Source organism: Macaca fascicularis, chromosome 2 (assembly GCF_037993035.2).
Source record: "Macaca fascicularis isolate 582-1 chromosome 2, T2T-MFA8v1.1".
Classification (NCBI taxonomy): domain Eukaryota; kingdom Metazoa; phylum Chordata; class Mammalia; order Primates; family Cercopithecidae; genus Macaca; species Macaca fascicularis.
Window position 1 is genome coordinate 141,077,200 of NC_088376.1, and position 27,571 is coordinate 141,104,770.

The following is a 27,571-nucleotide window of genomic DNA, read 5'->3' on the forward strand; positions in this document are numbered from 1 at the left end:
GACAAAAAACCTCTATGGAATTCAAATCCACAGGACCTGGATGCTGATTTTCTCCCCAGCAATGGGACCTACACTCCTTCCTAGAGAGAACCTGGGATCAACCCACAGGGCTTGTATGAAGCGTGTATAAGTGTGGAGCTGAAAGAGTTGTATCATCTGATTTTTTCTGTTCTCCTGCCACTTGAGAAAAAGCCATATTCTCTCTGAAACTGGGCATGAACTTTGATAGTTGTCTCTTTAGCTTTTATGTGCTTTCTACATTATCTGAAAGTATTTTATACTTGGCTATCAAAGGGTATTCATGCTTCAAGGGATTAACACTTTTAAAATGAACTTTGTGTGTTTGAGCTCTTTGTAAGATATGGCGATACCTTTGATTTCTTAAAATACCAAATTTTTAACAAATAGTTGAAAGAAACATTCTTTATCCCCCATGAACAGTGTTTCCATCTGCCCATCATAGTCCACTGCAGCTGCATCTGTCTGCCATGGCTTTACTGGTTTGATGGTTTGACCACACTGAACAGACTGGGCCATCTATTTTTTGTTTTGTTTTTTTGAGACATAGTCTTGCTTTGTTGGCCAGGCTGGAGTATGGTGGTGCGATTATGACTCACTGCAGCCTTGACCTCCTGGGCTCAAGCGATCCTCCCACCTCAGTCTCTCCAAACTCCTGAGTAGCTAGGATTACAGGTGTGAACCACCATACCCAGCTAACTTTGTATTTTTGTAGAGATGTGGTCTTACTATGTTGCCCAGGCTAGTCTGGGCCATTCTTTATCACAGTCAGACAAGGGTCTAATGTCGGTTCTGTATGGTTTCAGCACCCCACTTTTATCGCATCAAAATACTGAGATTAGCTTATATTTGTTTTCTTCAGTACCATTTTCATACCAACAAAAGTATGCAACTAAGGGTCAATTCCATTTATTTGTCTTTGTGTCTGTATCCTAAAGCAGGGGCCACAGCCTAAATTGCCTACAGATTCATATAGGACTGGAATATGGAGTAGGGAATGGGTAGAGGCTATGGCAAACTGGAGACTGAGTGCCTGTTCCTCTGTGGGAAGCTGCTATTCACCTTTGGCAATCATTTGCCTGACGGAATGAGAGCCTAATGTAGTCAAATCTTTTAAAACAGTGTTTCTCAGAGTATGGACTTCAGGCCAACACCATCAGCAGCACCTAGAAACTTGCAATTCTTATCCTTCCCTGTTCCACCTCCAGAATAAGAAACTCCAAGAGTGAGATCCAGCCTTTTGTGTTATAACAAGCCTTTCTAGTGATTGTGAAGTGTACTCAAATTTGAGAACCACTTGTTATAGTGGACATTGTGTTGTATAACTCAGATTGCTTTTGTGGACTGATATTTGAGGACTATGTTTGTTTCAAGAAAAGCCCAATATCAAGGCCAGGCGCAGTGGCTCACACCTGTAATCCCAGTACTGTGGGAGGCCATGATGGGGGGATCATTTGAGGTCAGTTGTTCACGACCAGCTTGGCCAACATGGTGAAACCCTGTCTCTACCAAAAAATAGAAAAATTAGCCAGGCATGGTGGTGCACGCCTGTAGTCCCAGTTACTCAGGAGGCCGAAGTGGGAGAATCACTTGAACCCAGGTGGTGGAGGCTGCACCCCTGCATTCCAGCCTGAGTGACAGAGTGAGACCCTGTCTCAAAAAAAAAAAAAAGAAAAGAAAAGAAAAAGAAAACAAGGAAAGCCCAGTATCAAGATATGTATTTGATTTTGAGTTTTTATTTTTTGAGTTTTTTATTTATTTTTAATTGACAAATAAACATTGTATATATTTATGGCATACAACATTTTAAAATATGTATACATTATGGAGTGGCTAAATCAAGCTCATTAACATATTCATTACCTCACATACCATTTTTTCTATGGCAAGAACTTTGAAAATTTACTCTCAGCAATTTTTAAGAATAGAATACATTGTTACTAACTATACTCACCATGTTGTACAATAACTCTCTTGAACTTATTCCTTCTGTCTGACTGAAATTATTTATTCTTTGAACAACATTCCTCCAACCTCCCTGCTCCCCAGCTTCTGGTAATCACAATCCTACTCTCTGTTTTTATGTGTTCAACGTTTTGTGATTCCATATATGAGAGAGATCATGCACTGTTTGTCTTTCTGTGCCTGGCTTATTTCAATTTGCATAATGTTCTCCAGGTTCAACCATGTTGTTGCAAATAACAGGATTTTATTATTTTTATGGCTAGATACTATTCCATTGTGTATATGTATCACATTTTCTTCATTCATTCATCCATTGATGGACACTAGGGTTGATTCCGTATCTTGGCTATTGTGACTAGTGCTACAGTAAACATGAGAGTGCAGATATCTCTTCAACATTTCATTGCCTTTGGATTTTCAGATTCGTAACATAGGAAACTATAAAAGACACATCCACTTGTCAGTCTCAGGGTCTGTTCTGTGCACTGTCACTTTCCAGCCTCCACTCCAGTCGGAACATGCTAACAAAAAGGATGCTTTCCTGGTTTTTTTTAAAAAAATGACTTCTTCCCTTGGAGGATACAAAGTTTACTGACTCCAGATCTAGGCAATATTTCTCAAACTTCTCACTGATACAGTTCTGAGAGCAGAGGAGAGACAGGGAATGCAGAGTTATATGCTGAAGCCATTGACTGCAAGTACAAGATTTTGTTGAAGCCTTTCCATTTACCTTTAAAAATCATGTAAGTTGTATGTCCTATTTTGTCATATACTCATATTTGGCTTATTGCCTAAACAATGAGTTAAATTACTTTCAAGTTAAATTCCATAACTTCTACCCACAATTTCTTAAAGAAAATCTAGGCCGGGCGCGGTGGCTCACGCCTGTAATCCCAGCACTTTGGGAGGCCGAGGTGGGCGGATCACAAAGTCAGGAGATCGAGACCATGGTGAAACCCCGTCTCTACTAAAACTACAAAAAATTAGCCGGGCGCGGTTGCGGGCGCCTGTAGTCCCAGCTACTCGGGAGGCTGAGGCAGGAGAATGGCGTGAACCCGGGAGGCGTAGCTTGCGGTGAGCCGAGATCGAGCCACTGCCCTCCAGCCAGGGGGACAGAGCAAGACTCCGTCTCAAAAAAAAAAAAAAAAGAAAAGAAAAAAAAAAGAAAATCTACACCCTAGAAAAATGCCCAATTTACCCCCCCAAAAAATAGAGGCAAGAAAATAAGAAGTTACATGTAAGAGGGGGATATTGTAAGTCATACTCGAACATATTCAAGAACTGTATACCTGACCAGAAAATGCACCTTTTGCCATCTTGCTTTTCCACACCTCCACTGCCACATCTGAACGAGTAAATAGCATGTACTAAAAATATCTTGAACAAAGCGAGTAGTCTCTTAGCTGGAAGGCTTATTTTTAGAAATACCTGGCACAAGGTTGGATGAGATTTAGTACTAGGCCTTATCTAATCCTTGCCTCAGATGGGCACCATTTCATTTCTCCAAAATCAACACTGCAAAGACGGTGAAAAGCTTTCACTTTATGTGCCAACACAAATTGATTGGAGGTAATTGCCTGAAACACTGTATTGAGAATGATTCTCAGTCTGTGTCTGGCAGAGTCAATTATAAATGTCACCCATGGGTGTAGGAGTGGTGACTGGTGGTCCAAGTGACACTTATCTGTCATCCCTGCTCTACTCAGCACTAATAAAAAATGAAAACAGTGTCTGGACCCTGGGTGGTCCTGCTCATTGCTTGGGACCTGTCTAAACAAAGTTCTCTGGACCACAGAGTATTTGTAATAGAGGTCCTGACAGCTACAGTCATGATTTCAACAACCTAAGATGCAAAGGGTCATTACCATCATTATAGGTTTAAATATTCATCAGTCTGTCTTCTAATTAATAGAGGTACAGTATCTCTCCCATTTCCACACCTTCAGATCTCAGCTCATCTCAGACACTGCCCCTCCACTCTTGTTTCCCAAAGCATTGTTCACTGGATGACAGCTCACATATGACTTTATATTTATCATTTTGTGTCTTGGTATAATCAGAAATGTCATCCAGAAGCTCCCTGTCTCAGAATCCAAAGTCTACTGGTCACTCTCTTCTTGCGAGAGCTCATAGATCTTTCATATGACATGCGTGGTTTTGGTTTCCTCTGAAACCAAACACTCTTGCCTTCTCCTGCTACCTGTTTATTGTGCACAATCATCAATGCTATTTAGTTCTTGCAGTTCCTGGTACAATTCTTACCTTCTTAGGGAATTTTTTGGGTTGCTCGCAATTTATAACATTTTTCTTTCACAAAGGTCAGAGAAAGACAAGATATCAATCCATTTACAAGAAGATATTTTTTGTCAAAAAAAGTGCCACAAGAAACTCTCTAAGAATTTACATTAATATGTTTAGTGATCAGTGTAACTCTTGGTTTAGGCAGGGAAGGTATTCTTTTAATTATCCTATTTTTCAGATGAGAAAACTGAGGAATAGAAATTACTTTCCAGCTGATTAAGTACCAAAGCCAAGACTCAATTCATGTCTCTTGACACCAATTCCAGAGATCTTTCCATGGACTTATGCCATTTTTCCCTTTGCTCAGCACACTAACTGATTCCAACTCGGTCTTTGTAACTGTTCTCCAGCACTTGCCAGCACAGCTCTCCATCTCAGCACTGAGCTCAGTGCTTTTTGCAAACAACTGATGCTTTGTAAATATTTGACCAACAAATGAACCAATGAATACATTCGTTTTACCCATTTCATTTGTAGAAGATCAGTTAAAATACACTTTTCACATCTACTTTCTTAGAATTATATATCCGTTTAAATTCAACCTCACAAACACTGTGTAAAAAACAGGATACATATGGATAAAACTATCTAAAGGTAAGGAGACTCTATCATGATGTTAAAATAATTTATTAAAGCCAAAATGTGTTATAATGCAAAGACTACCATCCATGTCTCCTGACTTAACACTAATATCTTCTTTCTACAAAATAGAACACAGCTTAAATCAAATAAGTAAGAGAGAGTGTGTGTGTGTGTGCACGTGTGTGTTCCAGTTCTTGACCTTCCTAGTAACTACCCATGTGATTCCTAGCAAGTTACTGGCCTTCCTTGGATCTTTCTTTCCTTATTTGTCAAATGAGCGTGTTGGATTTGATGATATACATATAGAATGTATGGAAGGATGAAAGAGACTGAGACATCATGTAATCCCACTCCCTCAATTTATAGATAAGGAAAACTGATTTCTTCTGGCTCCAAAATACATTTTTAGAGGAACATACGGCTTCCTAACAGAACCAGCTCTTCTGAATACTGGGGCTACCCCACAGTCCCATCCCTGCCACTTGTCAAATGTGTAATCATGATCCACTCATACAGTTTCTCTAGACTTCAGTTTCCTGATATGTAAAATTGAAAAAGTTGGACGAAGAGCCTTTCAGGTTTAAAACTTTGAGGTTAAGAAAGGCATCTTTGAAAACTGACATCTTTGCCACTACTGGGATATGACTCAGAACATAATGAAGCATAATATAGCTCTAGAAATAAATTGGTGTCAAGAACAATTAAAGAGCCACCATCCAGAGAATTCTGATTGATCATTTGGGTAATTTGTTCAGTGAGTACCTGGATTTGAAAATTGCTTGATTGGTGTCTTCTTTTAAAAATAACAATCATACATCATTTGTTGTTGACTTAGAGATACAGAAAAAAAAGAACCAATTAAGAGAGCTTCAGAGTTCATTTCCAATAGATTTGGATGCTGCAAACCAAAAAAACCATTGCTAGGCCTTTCTTCTTTAATGAGTATCACAATACAACTAGCCTCAGTATTTTTCAATTGAGCACCAGAAGTTTCACAATCTATTTAATATATTGCATTCCAAGTATCTGTTTACTCAGTTGTTACAAATTGCCAATGGGACAGAAACTGTCTGTCACTTCCAGAGCAATTAGTGTGTGAAAACTTATCAAAAGAAATCTGTCAAGTTTGAGTAAGTATAAATATTGCATGAAAGTCCCTAAGGAAATCAAACTGAGTGGGATACACTTTTGCGAGTTGTAGCACATAAAAGTTTATTTTGTTTTATTTACTTGGCTTTATTTTTCAGAATGTTGATAGCGTTTCATGTAACCCAATGGATTACTGTTTTGCTCTGATAAAAATAGGTTTTGGTTCTTAAGGGAAATCTCAATTGTCTTTTGAGCGATAGAACAATACCAGATCTTGATTTCAAATGTCAAGAGCGCTTACTTTTTCCTAGATGGTACACTGGGATGAGAGTTAAGCTAGAACGAGTAGGTTATAGTCTGCCTCACCCCTTTTTGGTGCTCCAACCTCACCCATTCTAGACCTCAGAATTTTCTTATCTTTTAAATGAAGAAATAGGACAAGCAATTCGTTGCCTATGTTTTAGTTTTACTACACTTTTTGCCTGCTTTGATGTCTACATTCTCATTACATTATATTCCTCCTGCTCCTTCCTGATTGCCCTGAAGACATAAACAAGTAAAACTACAATATTCCAGGTGGTGATATTTGATTGAGAAAAGAACTAAGTTAATGTCTTAGTGAGAGATTTCCCCTGTTTTAGGAGCTTAGTGCTTAGCCCAACATGTTCTCACCAGTACACCAGCCAAGACTTTTCTGCTGACCTTTCCACTTCAGGACAGGACTCCACAGTCTTTACAAACGTCAGACGTTGAACCATGTTGATTAGGTTCCTTAGCATCTTCTGTTTGAGGTTCTTCTTGGCAACTATGGTTTCTTCTTTTTTTATTTCAGCATAAGAAATGGTTACACTGCTATATTGTTATTACAATTGGGGAAACATTACAACTTTAATTCAACATTTTGTTGTTGTTGTTTGTTGTTCTATTTAATGTTAATGATTTTGCAGAAACTGAAGTAATACAGTTAATAATCCTTATATTCTACTTATTGTTTTTTGAATTGAACTAATTGGTACAGCGTTTCCCAAACTAGGTTTTTTGAGCTATGGGGGTTAGGTGGTTGTGGTGGTGGTAATTCCATGAGCAAATAAGTTTGGATGCTTAAACACTCTCTAAGGAGTTTCAAGGACATTGGCATGTCAAAATCTCTTGCCAGTCCTGAAAGAAAAAAGTTAAAACTCCATTTTATTTTGTTTATCCAGTACTTCTCAAAGTAATTTGATCATGTAACCCTTTGAGTTTTAGGGATGTGGGGGTAGAAAACAAAGAATTAATCATCAAAGACCACTGTTTAGGAAATGCTGCACAAGGCACTTCTGGGTGTTTGCATCTCTCACTAAGTTACTTAAGTCACATAAACAGGGAAGCCAAAGGAATCAACTTATTTTTAATTAGATCAAACCGCATGTTAATTGAATAAAAAAGTTTTACTTCTATAATGATTAACCTGGTGAAGTGCAACACCAATAATAACATCTGTACAGCCCTTTAGAGAGTTCAAAGTGCTTTCACATAATCAGATCCTCACCACGTACCTGCATCACATTTTTAATTGTCCTCATTTTATGGACCAAGAAACTGAAAATGAAGTTTAAATGGCTTCCCTTATGTAACACAGACTTGAACTTTAGTCTTACTTCGTTGTTGTTGTTGTTGTTCCTCTCCAATTAGAAAAATAATGAAGCAGATGCCATTTTCCCAATATCGACTTTTTAGTTGCTAAATGAGTCTCCTGCAGAATTCAGAGAGCCTTGCAGCCAGTAGCCGCTACTGAGAGTTCTGAAAAATATTGCAGGGAAAAAAAAAATCATTTCCTGGCCGGGTGCCGTGGCTCACACCTGTAATCCCAGCACTTTGGGAGGCCGAGGCAGGCGGATCACCTGAGGTCAGGAGTTCGAGACCAGCCTGGCCAACATGGTGGAACCCCATCTCTACTAAAAATACGAAAATTAGCCAGGTGTCGTGGTGGGCACCTGTAGTCCCAGCTTCTCAGGAGGCTGAGACAGGAGAATTGCTTGAACGCAGGAGGCAGAGGTTGCAGTGAGCCAAGATCATGCCGCTGTACTCCAGCCTGGGCAACAAAGAGCAAAACCCCATCTCAAAAAAAAAAAAAAAAAAAAAAAAAAAAGTAGTTTCCTGTATTTGCTTTCAGCTCTCCTTGGAGAAATGTGGGTTGATTAATATTGTGCTGGTAAATTACATTCTAACTTCCATCATGTGACTTTCGAGGTGCTAATTTATACTTAAAACTCTCTTATAAATAATTAGGAGATAGGAAATCTTCTCATTTTGCATAGGAGAAAGTTGAGGTGCTGAGAGATGACTAGGTTTGCTTGAAACTCACCTATTGAGTACGTAAGGAGTGCATTGCTATGCTGTTTGTTAAAAGCCTACCATACAGGATAGTACTTCTTCACAATGTATTATAGGGGCTTTTCCTCCCCTAGATTTTTGTTTCTTGAGGAAGTAACCAGCTTTCTGGAAAGCACTTGCGTATTTACACTGAGTATCCTCTTGACATCAGCATGGGGTTACTTATAATTACATGCACATTCGTAAATAAAATGATTAGCCATTCTCATATAAACATAATTATATCATTCTAAAATAATACATGTGGAAACGTTATAATCCAGTGACAAAGGGAAAACAATCTGCATGACCCTTCCTTTGTGTGTAAACAGTGGATTATTAAGGCAGAATATGCTTCCTGTTGCACATTCAGTTGTTGAGGTCAAGTACAATTGGGACACATTGAAGGATTACAGTACAAAAAATGACTTTTACAGTAATTAGCGTTCTCTCTACAAAGCTGAAGTGACCTTTCTGCTATTTTCCAAGGACACTTTATACATTTAGGCTTTAGCTTGCGATCATATGAAAAAGTGACATATAAGAACTCAGCCAACTAGTTCTGAAACCAGAGGCCCCATTGCATTTAGTTGTTCCCTCACCCTCCCCTCAACAAAGTAATTTTTGAAGATAAAGTGGGACATGTTGGCTAATCAGTGCCAGTAGCTAGTATATCACTTCTCTAGCTTTGGACAAATCTGGAAATTACACTTTAAAGAGAGGAATCATGGAATGCCTGGAGGTGAAGCAGTTTGATTTCCTTGGAGCACGATAGTTCACTGCAGCAAATCATTTAAACTCACTGTCATTTAGCGGTCTTCTCTGAAATGGAAAGCATGGGATCATGTGGTCCTTCATAAAACATTTACCTAATTCTTATAAAAATTGGAACTTTCAAAGGAATGTTTTCAGATACAACTGCCTATTAAATTCATCCCGCTGATATTATGGGATAAGTGTCTGTGAAAATGTTGCTCTTGTATCACTATTTCATATCCACTCCCTCATGGATCTAATTTTTTTTAATACGATGTATATTTGTGGAATCAGTCAACTAGTCAATCAGTGTGTACTTAATGAGTATTTGCCACAGTATTAAACTGCTCTCTTACTAAAATGACGGAAAAGTATTCAACCTCACAAGTGAGAAGAAAGAATTTGAGCTGATAGCAGGAGGCATTGGAAGAAGACTGCACTGAGACTCAGGAATTATTCTGTTTCTGACTAGAGCTAAGAATTTGAATAAGTTACTCTGTTCCTAGGTGCTAGTTTCTCAGTTAATGGAAATAAAACTATCAAATATATTGGAAAGCATAAAGTACTATGCAAGTATGGGGCATTATGATGTAATATAACAATTACTATCTATAAAACAAAATAAATGAACTAAATAGTTTCCAGGGTGGCTTCCAGCATTACTATATCAAGATTATAGACACCCTGGGTCTGTAATTTGAGCATTACTGAATACATGTTGCATAGTGCCTGACACATGATTAGCAAACTATAAATGCTTAGCCCTTGACTTAAAGAGGTTGGACATCACTTAATCAGCTATCAGTGGATCTTTTACTTCTCTGGAAATGAAACCTTATTGACTAATAGTAGAAAGGCTGGTAAAATGCCATAGGGAACTGTGATTACTTCCTATCTATATTTAGTAGGCTGAAAAAGAGTCATTGGGCAACAGTATATAAATTTTTAACCTGATCATTTCTTTCATGAAAACAGTAGAGTTCCAGTGCCAAAAGACATATTTGTAATGAAGATTTTTTTACTTTCAGAGTTGAGTTATGCCTGGATCTTCAATGAATATCCTTCCTATCAGGATAATCGCCGCTTTGTTTCTCAAGAGACTGGGAATCTGTATATTGCCAAAGTAGAAAAATCAGATGTTGGGAATTATACCTGTGTGGTTACCAATACTGTGACAAACCACAAGGTCCTGGGGCCACCTACACCACTAATATTGAGAAATGATGGTGAGTTTTCTAAGTAATTTTGTTAATTTTGTTTTTTGCAATCACAGGATGAATGTGAAGGTATGTTATGTTATTGGCTCACAAAGCTTTATCGTCTAAATTAAATGTAAGAAAAGTTTAATGCTGCCTATATTTGGTACCCATATTTTCTCCACTTGTGTAAGAAGAGATAAACCCATGAATCCATTTTGGAAAACTAATTAGAAATCTAATTGCTAATCTCAACAGGAATAGAATGAGGATTTAGGTGAATATAAATAACAAAGGAAGGTATTTCTTGTTTCTCTCCCACTTAAACTGTATACACAGTCAGAATGAAGTGAAAGATTGAACAATTAGCTCATTAATCAATTATATGTAATTTAGTATTCTGTGTCAATTGTCCAAATAACCTCTGGATTTACAATACTGAACGCATAGTTCCCACCACAGTGAAATGTAGACATAACAAGGCTTATTTGAGACAGAAGTTTTAATTCCCCACAGTATTAGAATATTTCAAGAAAATATATGAAATTCATATATTCTTAATTACCTAAATGACTTAACAATGTGTAGTAAAAATCACCGTGTACTTTGTAAAGACAGCCGTGTATGCCAAACTCTAGGAGTGCCATGCCCTTTCCCACCATGGGTTTTTATATATGCTATTCCCTCTTCTTGAAATGCTCCTCCTTTCCTTAGTCCTCTCCTCTCAGCTTCTCTCTTGGATAACTGATACTGGTTCTTCCAGTTTCTTCAAAGATATCACTGTTTCCAGGAAGCCATCTCTGCTTGCCCACGCTGCCACCCAACCATGCTGTGTCAGGTACCTTCTATATCGAGTCTACGACCATACCCCCCAAGATCTCATAATTCTGCATCACAATTGTCTGTGTGCTTCACTGTCTGTCTTACTAGCAATTTGCCTTTTTTAAAGCACATGTAGTACCTTAGTCACATACACCTCTGCTGCACCTGGTTTAGCGCCTGATACATCGAAGATTCTCAATAAATATTTATTGAATAAATTTAAACAAAGACATAATTAAGCCCTTCAAGAAGGGCTGATATCATGATTTAAGCAGTCATAGTGGACATGTTCAGGTTTCTATTCGTTTAAAATCCTTTTACTGTCTAGCACACATTCAGATCTTCCATTATGAACAGTAATGACTAGACATGACACGAGTGAGGATACTATCAGACAAAAACATTAATAGCAAACATCTATTTGACATTTAATGTGTGCCTAGTCACTGTGCACAGAATTGTGTGGGAATTATCTCATTTAAATCTCAAGCAATTATATGATAAACATTCTCTTTTGCAGATGGGGAAACTGGGGCTCAGCCACATTCATTAAAAATTAATGGCTCCAAGATTTCCACCCAGCACCCATGTCTTAACTGACTCCAGAGCCTGATATCTTAAACCCTCACAGTGCTTCCTTGCATTATACTATAACAACTCTTATTTGAATTTATATAAGAAAAACTTGACACACGCAAGACTGGAACTCAGATTTCTGTTCCCCAAGTTTGTTACTCTTTTCCTCTGTTTCGTCACTGAACTTTGTGCCTAAGTGAGTCTCTGAACCTGAACCTTCCAGAACAGAGTATTTACAGACTAAGCAGCTCTGAAGAGAGGGTCTGAGCATCCTTACTAAATAGACTATATGTGGAATTTTCAAGCAAATAATTTAGATTTTAACTATTCATTTATTCATCCATTTAACATACATTTATTTAGAACTTGCTGTGTGACAGCCACTATGCTGAGTGCTGGTAAACAGGAGGCACTTGCATTCTTCTGGGGGATGCAGACACAAAGAAACAAACAAACATAAACAAAACCAAAAATCCTATTATTTTAGATAGCAGTAAACCAGTATGATAAAATAACAGCTCTGTGGTGTGGAGAGGGGGCACAGTGGGTGTCTACTTTAGACAGCCATAGAAAGCCTTTCTAAGGAAGGGACACATGAGCTGAGACCTGAAATAACGAGAAACCAGCCCTCTTAAGATCAGAGGGCGGAGCTTTCCGGCTGAGTTAACATCATGCAAAGGCCCTGAGGCCTGAAAAAAAGCACTCAGCATGTTCAGGGAACACGAAGAATGGTGCATGGTTGGAGCATACTGAGCAGGGTGGAGAGTGGATAGAATTAAGGTTAAAAGAGAGTCAGGGGCCAGGACATGGAGGCCATAGAGAAATTACCAGATTTTACTTCCTGTGCAGTGAGAAGCTGTTAGAGAATTGTATGCAAAAGAGTGATTTATGTTTTTAAGAAGATTGCTTAGCTGCTATGTGGAAAATGGACTTTCAGAAAACAAGAGCGAAAACTGGAAATCCAGTCAGAATACTACTGCAATTAATTCAGTTGGGAAATGATGGCGGGTTAAACTAGGGAGTAACAGCAGAGAAGGAGAGAAATGGATTCAGGATATAGTTTGCTGGTAAAGCTGCCAGAACCTGCTCATTCCTTAAATGTGGGAGATAGTGGAAGAGAAAATCAAGGATGACACATAGGTTTCTGACATAGCAGCTGAATGTATGGGAATGCCCTTTACTGAAGTGGTTTTACTACACAGGTTTGCAAGGGAAAAATCAAGAATACGATTTTAAGCATTATTAAGCATTAATATTAAGCATATTTTAAGCATTACTATTTTAAGTTATGTACTTGTAAAACCAAATACATAACTTCTCCCTTGGCAATGGGAAGAATTATTTGTTTTGTGCTTTTTTGGCCATCTTTCTATCATAACATTCATCTGGAATATTCAAATATGTCGGCTTGCCTTCCCTACCTTGCTCACATTATGATCAAGGAAAGATCATCATTTTCATTTGACTTTATACTGCGCTTCAGCACAGTGCTTGCCACATGGCAAATGTTAAATTAATATGTTGGATTGAGCTACATTATATTAAATAAAACTGAAAATTCTTATCAGCTTACAGAGAAAAGTAGGTAAGGTACTAGCTCTGTCAAAAGCTATCAGTGCTATCTCTCCAGACTGACAGATGAAGAAACTTTCAAAAGATATGCTCCAGTGGCATTTTGTAAGAAATCGCTTAAAAATACAGCCCCTCTGGCTTCTACCCAAATGCACTTATGCCAGAATATCTGTTCAGTGGTATTATCTGTTTTGGTCTATCAAGTCACAGATGTAATTACATATTGACTTTGATATACTGTGACATAGCTAGGGACAGACGTCACACAGAACTGCCTCTTCAAAAAATAAGAAATAAACATTCAGGAGCATGAGCACTCCAGAATCATCATGTACACTTAAAACTGGCAACAACTCTGCCTTTTCCCTGGCTTTTAGATTTGTCTTGATTTGTCTGGTATATCTTCATAGAGATGACAAATGTTTTGTATTAAAATATTTTATCACAAAGTTAGCAGACTAAGGATCTCATTCTTCAGCCATTAATGCCCACTCATTCTTAATTTCCATGAGCATTGCATGGTGAAAATTCATGTCTTTTCCATTAACACTGGAGTACATAAAATGGACACTCAAACTGTGTTACTAAGCAGAAAATAGGTGATTTAATTAGCTGTTTTCTGAAGGTGAGAGAAAAAGGGAAATATAAATCAAGGAGAGATTGCAAAATAAAGAAGACATTCTTGTTAAAATCTATTCTGTGACAGTAAAATCAATGAAATTCTCTCTCTTCAAGATATGGGATTTGGTGACTGTATATTAGACTGATAAGTGCAAGGCGAGTATAGAATTTTTACAATCATTTTGATCATTGAAGCACACTCAAAATTTCACATCCTCTGCCTGCCTCAGAAAAGGGAAAAAAAAAAAAAAAAGCAAGGCAAAGGAGTTTGAAGCCTGAGCTGAACTAATTGCTAGACTTGTCATTTCCCTTGCTAAGAGCACATGTAGCCAGGATAACTGTATTTCCCCAATATTCAGCTTGTTTCCTGGGCATTTCAGCTAAGCAGTCTAGACTATGATTCCTTATTTGTAGCCCAAGAGGCCATGGTGAGTTATAAAAGGTGAATAGTGAACCTTGGCTCAGTTCCTGATACAAATGAGGTGTGATGAGTTCCATGTCTGTTCACTGACCATTTGCCACTCACCCCAGTCCTGCAAAACCCTGGGGCTCCCTGTTTGCTTTTCCCCAGCTCTTCACATGGCTCACTCCTTCCTACATCTCAAATGATGGCTCCAATGTGGGGCCAGGAGGTAAGGACACAAGCCATGAGGATCCTGGAGCCAAGTAGTCCAGGCAGAGTTCAGCCTCACCATTTATTAGCCATGTGGCTTTGGATGTGTCAGTTTAACCTCATTGTACTTGGTTTCTCATCAGTAAGATAAGGGTAACAGCATCAACCTCAGATAGTTATTTTGTATGTTGTAATTGAAAGTGCTTTGAACAGTGACAGAAGTATACCATCAATAACTTTCTTGCCTAAAATATGATCAACAAATTATATTTTTAAAAGACAGATTACAATAGTGTATAGACCTTATTATTATTCTTTTTTAAAATAGTGTATAGTGACAGAGAAAGGTGGAATAATACTCTCCAAAGTGACTAATGATGTTAAACTCTAAAGTGTTTAACTTTTAGTGGTAAAGTTTGATTTTTTTTTCTTTTTGCTTGTCATTATTTTTCTCACTTTTCTAAAACATAGAGTTTTCAAATTTTTAGAACATTGTTTGATAAAGGGGTTATACCCAGATTATTGGACCTAATAGGCACTTAGAGATCACCCAGTTTTATATCTTTATTTTTTGAGAAACAAGGGAACTGAAGACCAGAGAATTCAGATAAGAAAAGTGGTGTCAGGACAGATTCCTGGTCCTTGGCCATCATACTATTTCACTGAGGTTCAGAAAAGGCTGTTTGGGCTTTAGATTTATACATTTGCTTCATTTCTTTTGCTTCATAATTTTTGAGAATTTTATAGTGAGAATTATTTCAAATGACTGTTATTTTGCAGTATTCACTTCTGGGACACATAAAAATATGAGTTGTTAGACATATGTGAGAAAAATTTTTATCAGAGTTTATAGTTATTTATCCAGATATTTTAAAATCTGCTTTGAGAAGATAACTGATTCGAGAAGGTACACCTGTTGCTTAGGAATCATGAGAGGGAAAAATTATAATTGGGAAGAGTATATCATGGTTATTATTACTACAGGTACTAAAGTAGTCCATTGATCCTTTTTAGCCCAGCTCTTGGTTATAAATAGTGCTGAGCCTGCTATGTTATATGCTTCCTGCACAGATCTCAAAGAGTTATCCCTAAATTTCCACAAACAAAGGTAACAGACCACTCATATAGCATAACTACTAGAGAAATAGTAGTCTTCGATGATAATCATATTGGCTCTTTCTTCTGTCTTTAGGCACTTATATGGCTGTCTCGAAAATAGCTTAACATGAAAAGAATTCGCAGAGATTAGGACAGTCTTGAGAAAATGAGATAATGTCTGTTACACTGTTTATGCACATTACATTACATACACAGGTACATAATGTAGCATGAAAAATCATTGTTTAGCCTTTGCCTTTTTTTTTCTGTTTTTCTGGAGACTGGTTGGGGACTGGTTTGGTAGGTTTTAAAAAAATTTTTTTTGCTTATTAGAACAAAGATAAATGTTTTTTGCTTATTAGAACAAAGATAAATGTGTCTGTCTGATAGGTCCATGCATTGCACAGTGATTGTTAAATATTTTTGAATATTAACCCTAATTGGAACTCCACATAGAAGAGATGCTACAAAACAAGGAACAATAAGATTATCGTATCTTAGAGTTTCAAACACCCTCTTTCTCTGTACTCTCTCTCTCTTTCCCTTTCTCTCCTGCATTTCTATATTTACATAGATTGTTAAGCATATACATTTTGGATATAGGTATGCATATACAAACCAGATATATTGTCTTTGGAGGTTAAAATGTAAAGTTAACTTTTTTAAATGTTTATTATACTTCAATATAAAATTAAATGTTTAAAATGTTTATGTATATTCTCAAATATAACTGAAATAACTGACCATGTTTTCCCAAGTCCTCACTCCTTTTCCACAGCCTAATTTAGCCATGAAAACAGTGAATAACAGCAACTTTGAAGTATTTAATCTTCTCATCTTAAATCAAACTTTCACCCAGTAGGAAAAAGCCGAAATGATGACCTCAGCATCCTTCAGTTTCATGACTTTTAGTCATGTCCAGGACTAAAAGTCAAGAGGGAAAGTAAAGGGATTCTGGGGTATAGTCCCAGACGTACCCGCGGCCCTCATAAGACAAATCATACCATTTCTTTGGTCCTTAGTCTTCTCAGCTATAAAAAAAAGGTGATTTATAATAAGTTCTATCTAAAGTTTCTTCTTGTTGTCTTCAAGGATTCCAGTCACAACTTTCTAGCCTACTTAACTCCAATCTCAACATTTTCCCAAATCAGATAATATCAGGTTTAACAGACAGATGCTGTTCATTGGATCAGATTTCTTACCAATGCTGACAACTGATCCCTGCAGAAAACTAGGTGCATTCAGTCTTTCAGGCCACAGCATGCCATTTTGTGAGCTTTCACCTCAATGACCATTACACCTCCTAGTGTTTCAGAAGACTACATTCCCCACAAACTTAAAAATTTAAGACCAAAGAAGCCTTTTAAAATAGAAAGGAAAAAACTCAAAGATTCTGAAATATTATTATTGCAGCATCATGCATCCTCCATTATGATCCTGACAACTGGTAACTGTAAACTTTCCTAATATTGCTCCATGCTACATTAGATCCTCAACTGGGCATCAACAACCACTATTTTTCTTCATGAAAAGACAGCTTTATTTGCAGGCCACTTAATTAACCTAGTGGGTTTTTGAACCCAGTCGTTTAGGAGATCTCTTCTAGATTGGAGACGTGATCTGCAACCCTTTATTGATGACCTGGCATTTAGACAGGCAACAGGTAGAGATATGCCTTCCACTTAGACATAATTTTATATTATTTAAGATCTAGAGTTTATACCAAAACACTGCTTTATTTTACTCTCACTTCTAATTGCAACCTTTGTATGGTTTTGTCACAGCAATCATGTCTTGTTTTTAATTCTCTAACAACATCGCAGTTGAGGATCTGTGGGCGTAAAACATGTTTTATGAGGAGAACATCTAAATGACTAAAGGATGTGAGATATTTTGCTAAACTGCCATTGCTAATCTGATTTAATAACGTCTTAATGGCTCTGGATGTGTTGAAGGTTTGACAAGCTTAGAAACTTGGCAGTCAGCTTTAGACCTCTAGCATAGCCGATTCCATTTCAGGTCCATGGGGGCTAAAGGTCTTGGATGGCCATTTGGCTACTCAGTTAGGAAGCATCTGTTAAGTGCTCATTGTGTGTGGCACTCTGTGAAATAAAAAGACATGATTTCAGCCCATGGGAATTAGAGAATTCCAAGTTAATGAAGGGTCTAAGGTTTCATTCTTTATTGGAATTATTGAATTGAGTTCTGAATAATACATTTATAGAGGGACTTAAAATGAAAGAGGGAAGGAGAAGTGTTTAACCCAGAATTGAGTTGACTTGGGGCATTCTTTTGATCATGCATTTAACCAACAAATCTTCATTCAGTATCTGTTCTCTACTTGGCTCTAGAGATGCAAAAGTCTTTCTCTGCCCTCATGGATTATAGCCTGGCTGAGAAGCCTAATTGCAGTTAGAGGCAGGAGTGGGGCCATACTCAGGGGAGAGTAGAGAATTAAAGCATATTCACTTAAGTTTCAATTTTGGTAAGCACTACCATGGAGCAGTGAAGGGTACAGTGGAATCAGGTGTATAATCACAGCTTAAAGGTGAAGAAAACTGGCCTGATCTTGGGAATCAACCCAGGCTTCCATGAAGAGTCAGACAATCTAAGAGAAAATAAATAATTCCAGGCAGTGGGCACATTATTTGCTTTAAATAGGAATCGGCAAACTCTTTCCTGCGGGCCAATCTTGCCTGTGGCCTGTTTCTGTAAATAATTTTTCTATAGAAATGTTGGGTATTCTTGGCTAGTTCCTAGAATCTCTATCATTTTTGCTGTTATAGTAAGTTGTGTCTTATCCATTTGTTTTTGTTTGTTTGTTTTTTGAGATAGAGTCTCCTTCTGTCGCCCAGGCTGGAATGCAGTGGTGCAGTTTTGGCTTACTGCAACCTCTGCCTCCCAGGTTCAAGCAATTCTCCTGCCCCAGCCTCCCGAGTAGCCAAGATTATAGGCATGTACTATCATACCCGGCTAATTATTGTATTTTTAGTAGAGACAGGGACTCACCATGTTGGCCAGGCTGGTCTCGAACTTCTGATCTCAAGTGATCCTCCAATCTCGGCTTCCCAAAGTGCTGGGATTACAGATGTGAGGTACCACACCCTGACAGTTGTATCTTATCTTTAATCACATTATCTAATTAGCTGTTGCCTATATATGGAAGGTACCGTTATTCTTGTGATTCAGTATTTGGCAAGCTTGCTAAAATTTCTTGTAGTTCTAATAATTTGTCTGTTGATTCTATTGATTCTTTCAAACTTTGCTATCGTCTCCATTTCCTCTAAGCCAAGGATCAGCCAACTAGCATTTATTGGCCCACCATCTATTTTTGTAAATAAAGTTTTATTGGCACACAGCCATTCCCGTTTGTTTACCTTTTGGCCATGGCTGCTTTCCAGCTACAATGGCAGAGTTGAGCAGTAACAGGACTGTAGAGCCCACAAAGCCTAGATAAAATTCTTATTATCTGACTTTTTACAGAAAAACTCTGTTAATCCTTGACAAAATGATATCATTAAATATCTGAAGACGGTCCATTAAAATACTTGTTATTTGTGGCTCCGAAGACTTGAACTGGGACCAACATGTACAGAGATAGTGTTTAGTTCAATACAACATGGATAACTTTTTAGTAGGAAAAGTATAGGAGTACTTCCTTCAAGGAAGGTAAAAGTTGGCTTAAAAGATGACATTATAACTAATTGCCCAAACCGGAAACTATTAGCTCATTACTTCAGGAATTCAGGAAAACCAGGACCGTCCAGTGCAGGCAGAGGTATTTGGCCTCTCTGCCTGTAAATGAGACAGTCTCTTGGAAAAGGTTATCTCTGCATTTTCAATATTGAAAAGGAAGGAAGGTGGTGCAGGTTTGATTAAAGTCAAATCATAAGATTTATTTTCATCTCTCACAGGTCTGTGAGGATACCTTAAAACCTTGACTATAAGAGGTGATGTACAACCTTGAGATACCTTGCCTCTCCTCTTCAGCAGTGGGGAGGTTCTTGTCTCAACAGTTGTTGCCTCAAACTCTGGGAATTCACCTACTGGATGGTGGTGGTGGTGGTAGAGATAACTTGGACAGTCCACTAGAATCTGTATGTCTCCTTCAACCCAAGGGGAAACATGCCTTTTTTCAAAAGCGCAAAATGGTAAACACAGTCAAGTGAATTTGTATGACTAATCAGATATTTCCAAATATTTTTAGGTTAGTGATACATACATCATATGACTTGTTTCCCAAGAAAGTCAATGTGGAAACTTTTCATAAAACAATTTTTGCCTTTTTTTTTCATTAGAAAATCCCACTCTGTGGAAGTTAGTAAATGTTCCTTCTGTAGTTAAATTTAGTAAGCACAGATTCCAGCTAAGGCAGGTGTTGGCAAAAATCTTATGGCACGCAACTCTGCAAACTGGTCTCCTTCTGCCAACAGAGTGCTCTGCAAATTGTAATTAAACAAGCACGATGTGTTGCTGATTTCTCTTTCATATTCTCTAAATTGCCAGTTGTTTTGTTAAATTCTGCATTCTTACAGACATCAGCATCAACTTTAATAATTACCCAGGTTTTGAAAGGGATACAGTTGCCACAAGTTCTTCTACAGAGTCCAGACTCTGGATGGACTTTGTCCCTCAATTTGGGTCTCCATTGCTAGTACTCTCCCAATGACTAGCCCTTAGGATATGTTTATTAATGTTAGGTGGAGCTTCTTGCTTTTGCTCATAGTTGGGAAAGTTGTTCTTAAAGTGTATTCTTCAGACCAGCAGCATCAAAATCACCTGGGACTTCTTAAAATTGCAAATTCATAGGCTACATCTCAACCCACTAAATCAGAAACTCAAGCCTTTCAGTTGATTTAAAGTTTGAGAACCATTGCTTTAGGAAAAATACTTAAGAACTGCCCACCATGTCTTCCTCATGAAATCACCTCTTTTGGTTATTCAATAAACAATTAGTTATTGCCTGCATATGCCCCATTACTAAGCCATGTGCTAAAAAAGAGTAGCCTATGAATGTCATGATTATAAGGATCAGATCTGTGTTATCCACAGTGTGCCCCCATTTCTAGGCACAGCACGTGGCTTATGATTGGTGTCAAATGAATATTTACTTATTTAATTTATTGGAATATTAATACAACTAAGCCCCTGTCTTCTGAAGACTTTGATGTATGGAATTTCAAGTGCTGTAACCTTCATTGCTATTACTGTATCTCTCTTAATCCAAAGAACATAAAACATTGGCAATGAATTTTAATGAATTAAGACATTTTTGCTTTATGCATAAAATTATGTTAGGTGTTTTTATTTAGAATTGAAAGCAAGAGTTGTCTTTATAGGCAAATCATATATTTCATATAGCAGAGAAGTATGGCTGAGGTTGTATATCTTGGTTGAACCAGACTAAATTATATGTGTTCCTTACTTCTACTTTGCCTTGGTTATATAGATCTGGGTAGGCCTTTACATCTTCCCACCTTTTTTAATAGTTTGAAGATGAAAAGGAGGTTCTGGAGCAATTCCATCAATGTTCGCAGTCTTTTAGCCTAATCATTATGTAAATCACCAGAGCAGCTGTGCACCAATTAATTGCGAAAGTGTACAGGTGGTCAGCAGAATGACTTGAAAAATGCACTCCTGTTTTAAGGGGCCTTTCGTTTCTTAAAAAACAAAAAAGGCAACAGCTTTTAAATTTAATGCAGAAAGTAAAGGCCAAAATGGTTAAAATAAAAAAATAGTAAAATAACAACATAGCCTGTGCCAGTTGTAACCAAATTAAATGGAACAGTTCACAGGTGTTCCAAAACAATGTTCATAATATAGTTGAAGAAAATTGCTTCTCTCGTTTTTATGACTTTAATACTAGGACAATCTTTATATACAATGAAAAATTTTTAAACAGCAGTGAAATGATGCCATTTTATCTCTGATCCTTCTCTTTATGTACTGTACTACTGCTATATATACAGATTAATCTGTTATTACTGATGACTCTGTTATTCACGCTCCTATAGCCATAAATATGGATCACTGTGTATCAACTCAGAAATCACTCTGTGTGACTAGATAAACAATGTATACAGATCATTTTAGTAAAGAATGATCTTAAGTTAGTGAACTTGTACTAGAAGCTACAATTATACTTCATAAATGACTTCTATGCCTGGAAAGAAGTATATGTTTGACTTAATGGCTATTATATATCACAGCATAAACACTGCATTCCTACATCTTTTCCTCCCTTCAACGAATCCTTACCCATCACATTTTTTCACATATTACTTGTATTGGGCTAAGATTTGTGAGGGATACAGAAAAAAATGAGAAGAATTTCTCTCTCTAAAGCAGGTAAGAGGACAATAGAAGAGATGCTGTGTGTGTGTGTGTGTGTGTATGTGTGTGTGTGTGTCTGTCTGTCTGTCTAGCTAGCTAGCTATAAAGATGATAGGAAACAGCATTGCTATTTAAGAGGTACCCTGAAATTTATATGTAAAATGTTTTATGTCAGTAGTTACTTACTGAACACCTACAAGTGAAGAGCCTGCAATGGAAGTTAGGAATACAGCTATGAAAAAGACAAACACATTATTTGGTGTTATATGTTTTGCCATCTAAATGGAAGGCAGACGCTAAACACATGAATAAATGAGAATTATAAATTGTGATAAGTAACATGACGGAAGCAAGACAGTAGTAGAGAATAACTCTTACTTTGTATGGGCATGAAAATATGCCCAGACAAAGACTTGCATGTAAACGTTCATGGAAGTATTATTGGTAATAGCTAAAAGTGGAAGCCACCCAAATGCCCATCAACTGGTGTTATGGGTTGAATTTTGTCCCTCAAATAGATATGGTGAAGTCCTAACACCCAGTGCCTCTGAATGTGACCTTAGTTAGAAATAGAGTCAGCATAGATGTAATCAGCAAAGATAAGGTCGTGGTAGGGTAAGATGGACCCTAAATCAAATATTACTGGTGTCCTTCTAAGAACACAATGGGAAGAAACACATACACAGAGAGAATGTCACGTGACAACAGAGGCAAAGATGGAGTGATGTGACTATAAGCCAATGAATGCCAAGGATTGACAGCTACCACCAGAAGGTAGGAAAGATTCTTCCTAGAGTCTCAAAGGGAGCATGGCCCTGTCAACACCTGTATTTATGACTTCTGTCCTCTAGAACTATAAGAGAATAAATTTATTTTGCTTAGGGCCACTGAGTCTGTAATGCTTTGTTAAGGCAACTCTAGGAAACTAATACAACCAGCGAATGGAGAAGGAAAATGTGGTATATCCATACAGTGGAATATTATTCTGCAATAAAAAGGAACAAACTACTGGTACATGCTACAACATGGATGAATCTTGAAAACACTATGCTCAGTGAAAGAGGCCAGGCACAAAAGACCGCATATTGCACAATTTAATTTATATGAAATATTCAGAAAAAAGCAAATGTATAGAGACAGAAAGAAGTTAGAGGTTTCCCAGGACTGAGACTGGGAATGGGGATTAATTGTGAATGGGCATGAGGCATCTCACTGGGGTGATGGAAATGTTCTAAAACTAGATTGTGGTGATAGTGGCATGACTCAGCAAATTTGCTAAAAGCCATTGGATTGCACACTTAAAATTCGTGGACTTTTTAGTATGTAAATTATACCTTAAAAACTTGTTTTTCAAAAAATTATCAATGGAAACAGACAAAGGTAGAAGTTTTTATAATTTGAGTCATTTAAAGACCACTGTTGGCTAGAGAGTAGGGCCTACAGAGGAGAGGGGAAGGCAGTAAGTAGGCAAAGGATTCTGGGAGAGCAGATGTTCAGTTTGGGCCTAAATAGGCAGGATTTTAGGACGTGGAGATAACAGTTCAGGGATCTGGGACATTGCGTCTTCTGCAGGGCCAATGATATTTTAGTTCTTTCAAACAAGGCCGTGTGACATATATTTGCTCCTTGGTGTAATTTTCATGACCGGATTAGATAAACACAATTTTATATGTGATATTTATAGACAGAGAGAGGCTGGGAAAAAAACCTGATGACTTCTAAGACCTCCTTGGCCCTTGTATTTTAACCTTATTGTCTCATCTCCCTGCAACACATCATACACTGCAGTGCAGGCTGTCTTGATTCCCTGGGAAGACGAAAGACCTCTTTCTCTCAAGGCAATTCTTTCTTTAATTAACACTGCTCTCAGAGTATACAGCCATATACACAGCACTAAAAGGTGTTAACTTGCTCACTGCGCTCAAAGTCATACTACTGATATTTATGGGATGATGATTCAACTGTACGGGCTGTTTGTTAGCAAGTTCAGCAGCTGTGTGTGAATATTGTTGTTAGTATGCACTGAGTCTTTACCAGGCCAGCTTTGTGCAGATGCTCAAAGAAAGGCAAGCCCAGACTCAGGGGCAAGAGAACTCAGACAGCAGAGGCTGGCCAAAAAAGGAGGAATGATTTTGTGACTGAACGTGTCAAGCTTGGGTGTAATGTATTTTAACTTACTTTTGTAGTGTTATTCATTTCATGGTGAGAGGCCGTTGTAAGATATTAAGATGAGGAGTCAGGGGCCTGGGTTTCAACACTGACTGGTTTTCTGTGGGACTAAAGACAAACCATTTAACTTGTGAGATTACAGCCTTGCTTGTAAAAGAAAGGGATAGATTAGAATTGTGATTTTAACCTATGGAGGGATAAGTGTCCCTTCAAGAATAGGTTGCTAACCATGGATACTCTCCTTAGAAAAGTGTGCATCAAGTAGGAAAATAATACCAAGATTAAGGTCGCTGAACCAAATGGTATCAAAGGTCCCTTCCAAATCCAATACTCCTTGTCATTCCAGGAAAGGAAGAAAAATGAAAACAACAACAAGAAGAACAATTATGTTCAAGTTTTCACTTTTAACAATGTACCTCACAGCAAACTTAGCTAGACTGTATGTCATCAGACACTCAGGGTTGATTCTGTTTTTCACAGTTTGAGGAGATCCTCTTGATGCTTCTCAAACTCTGAAATGGCTGATGAAAAGGGTCACCTCAGTGGAGTGCAGTGGCTTATGCCTGTAATCCCAGCACTTTGGGAGGCCGAGGCAGACAGATCACCTGAGGTCAGGAATTCAAGACGAGCCTGGCCAACATGGTGAAACCTCATCACTACTGAAAATACAAAAAGTAGCCATGTGCGGTGGCACGTGCCTGTAGTCCCAGCTACTTGGGAAGCTGAGGCACAAGAATTGCTTAAACCTGGGAGGCAGAGGTTGCAGTGAGCCAAGATTGCACCACAGCACTCCAGCCTGGGCAACAGAGCAAGGCTCAGTCTCCAAAAAAAAAAAAAAAAGAAAAAAAAGAAAAAAAAAGGCAAGTATTCACCTCTGCAGAGTGAGTGAAATCATTTCTTTTGTGATTGCACCTGTCCCCCATCCATTTTTTGTCTTTAACCTTTTTTTCTAAGGTTCAGTCTCTTTTTTCCTCTGACTATGGGAAGCCTAAAGGAAAGATGAAATGGAGAGCCCTATCTTTTTGTAGTAAGCTAAGTAATTCCAAACTCTTTACGGGCACAGTTGAATCAAATATCATAAAAAATGAACAGAAATGGAATAAGAATAAATGTATTAGAACCATTAGAGCAGTGGCAAATGGAGTCAAGAATATATTGATAAGAAATAATTGATAAGGCCAGGAGTGGTGACTCATGCCTGTAATGCCAGCAATTTAGGAGGCCAAGGCAGTTGGATCACTTGAGGCCAGGAGTTGGAGACCAGCCTGGCCAACATGGTGAAACCTCATCTCTACTAAAAATACAAAAAAATTAGCTTGGCCTGGTGGTGCAGAACTGTAGTCCCAGCTACTTGGGGAGGCTGAAGTAGGAGAATCGCTTGAACCTGGGAAGCAGAGATTGCAGTGAACCAGGATCCTGCCACCGCACTCTAGCCTGGGTGACAGAGTGAGACTTCGTCTCAAAAAAAATAAAGAAAAGAAAGAAAGAACTGATAAGTATTTCATTACAAAGCATGGACTTAGTTTGTTAGACTGTGTTACCTTGGGCATAATTGTACAGTCATTTTCCAGGATATAGGAAAAGTGGGAGAATATGACCCTCTAAATAAGTTTGCCATTGGCAAGATAGGTATAACTTAAGTGTTTTCTACAGTTGTATCTTGTTATTCTTTTCTCACAGGTCCAAAATGTAATAAAAATACAGGCATTTGATGTTACATTGAATATACTAATTTATGATTCATTTATATTGGCCTTGGAAATGAAAGTAAAAGTTGTGGCCACAGAATGGTTACTCAGAAAAATTGTTTTGTTTTATAGACATAATTAAGCATGCAAGTATTTTAAGTACTTTTATTAATAAATGTTACAAATTTTTCTGCAGTATGCTTCCAAAGAGATAATTTAATTTTCCTGATGACTAGCACTGTATCCCCTTCTCCTTTTTTTTCCTTAAGACTACCTTAAAACAATACTTTCAAGGGGCAAAGTTGTATGCATGGAGAGTTTAATCCAGGTAGATGATGTGGTTCTGCAATACAAATTTTTCTGTAGCAGTAACTGGGAGAAGAGCCACAATTCATGACTGCTAGAGATAGGACCTGCTTTAAATGAAGGAATTAATTGTGCACATAATGATGTGTATGAGCATTCTACATTAACTGAAAAATGAGTTTTACATTTTATACATTTTAAAAGAATCTCCAAGACTTAGCTCCTTTATTTATTCACAGGAGTGATGGGTGAATATGAGCCCAAAATAGAAGTGCAGTTCCCAGAAACAGTTCCAACTGCAAAAGGAGCAACGGTGAAGCTGGAATGCTTTGCTCTAGGAAAGTAAGTTCTGGTTTGCATTCCTTCTTATCCTCGCTTCAGCTTGAGCAGGTATAGAGTTTTTCTTGCACTGTTCACAGTGATGGTTTCTCAGGTGACTGAAAAGCAGGTGAAGCCTTTCTCTTTGTAATTCTGTGTATGCATCTTGGATTCTGCACCCCACCATGGAGAGAGGACATGTAATGGTGCAAGAAGGATTAGGCTGCCACAACTGACATGGCCACAAAGGAGAAGAGAATGGGCAATTCTGAAAAAGTATTTTGTTATATTATTATGACCTGTAATGTGCATGCTGTCTAACCCAGAATGACAGGAAAACAGTGGCCTCCATTTGAGGTACAGTTAAGCTGACTATTTGGAAAAATATGGATTTTCATTTTGGCCCCAGTTTATAGAGGATGCATCAGACTTTTCTTGAATTTCTTTTTAAACTGTCAGTCTCTTCTCTCTACTTTGGATTTTCTTCTGCTCCGGCTAGAGATAGGTAAGACGTGTTATTCTCTAAGAGAGTCTGTTTTGCAAAGTTGTCCGAAAATTGTTTCAGTGTGGACTTTCTTGAGAAAAGCCTACTTAGAAACTAGTTAGCTTTTCCATGGAGAATATATCAGAGGGCATAAAGAACATGAAATGCACATCGGTTGGGATTTTTATTTGCCAGTAACCAGCAATAAAGATTTGGCATAAACAGTGTAAACTATTATCTGAAGTGAGAATTTTGATATCTTCTGTGGATTTCAATGATCCATGTCAGTCTTTACGCCGAGCCCCATCTATCTGACAAACCCATTACTAACTCTCTTTTTCCTGTGCCCACATGTTCACTAAGGCAACAACACTTTTTCTTTTTTTCTTTTTTTTTTTTTTTGGTAGAGGCAGGATCTGGGTATGTTGTCTAGGCTAGTCTTGGACTCCTGGATGAGTTATCCTCCCAACTTTGCTTGTCAAAGTGCTGGGATTGTAGGCCCAAGCCAGGGAGCCAGGCAACACTAACTCTACCAATCCTTATATCAGCGTGTAATCTATTTTCTTAGGATTTTTGTGTTTTCCAGCAATCATAGAAAAGGTTCCTTTTTTCATTTTATTGTCAGTTCTAATAGAAAGGTTGTTTTGGTTTCCATGTGTTTTCAAGTCAGGACAGATAAGCTACAGTAGTATCTTTACTTTGGTACAGTACA

At 37.8% G+C, this 27,571-nt stretch overlaps 1 protein-coding gene across 12 annotated transcripts in view; it reads left to right on the forward strand.

The window, feature by feature from the left end:
* CNTN4 (contactin 4) overlaps positions 1–27,571 on the forward strand; it is a 975,847-nt gene that overhangs the window by 763,691 nt on the left and 184,585 nt on the right. For all 12 annotated transcript variants that reach the window (XM_045384783.3, XM_045384784.3, XM_005547640.5 and 9 more), the window contains 2 exons: positions 10,092–10,289; positions 26,297–26,399. In XM_045384783.3, the coding sequence (XP_045240718.1) occupies positions 10,092–10,289; positions 26,297–26,399 (301 nt within the window). The remainder of the gene's footprint in view (positions 1–10,091; positions 10,290–26,296; positions 26,400–27,571) is intronic.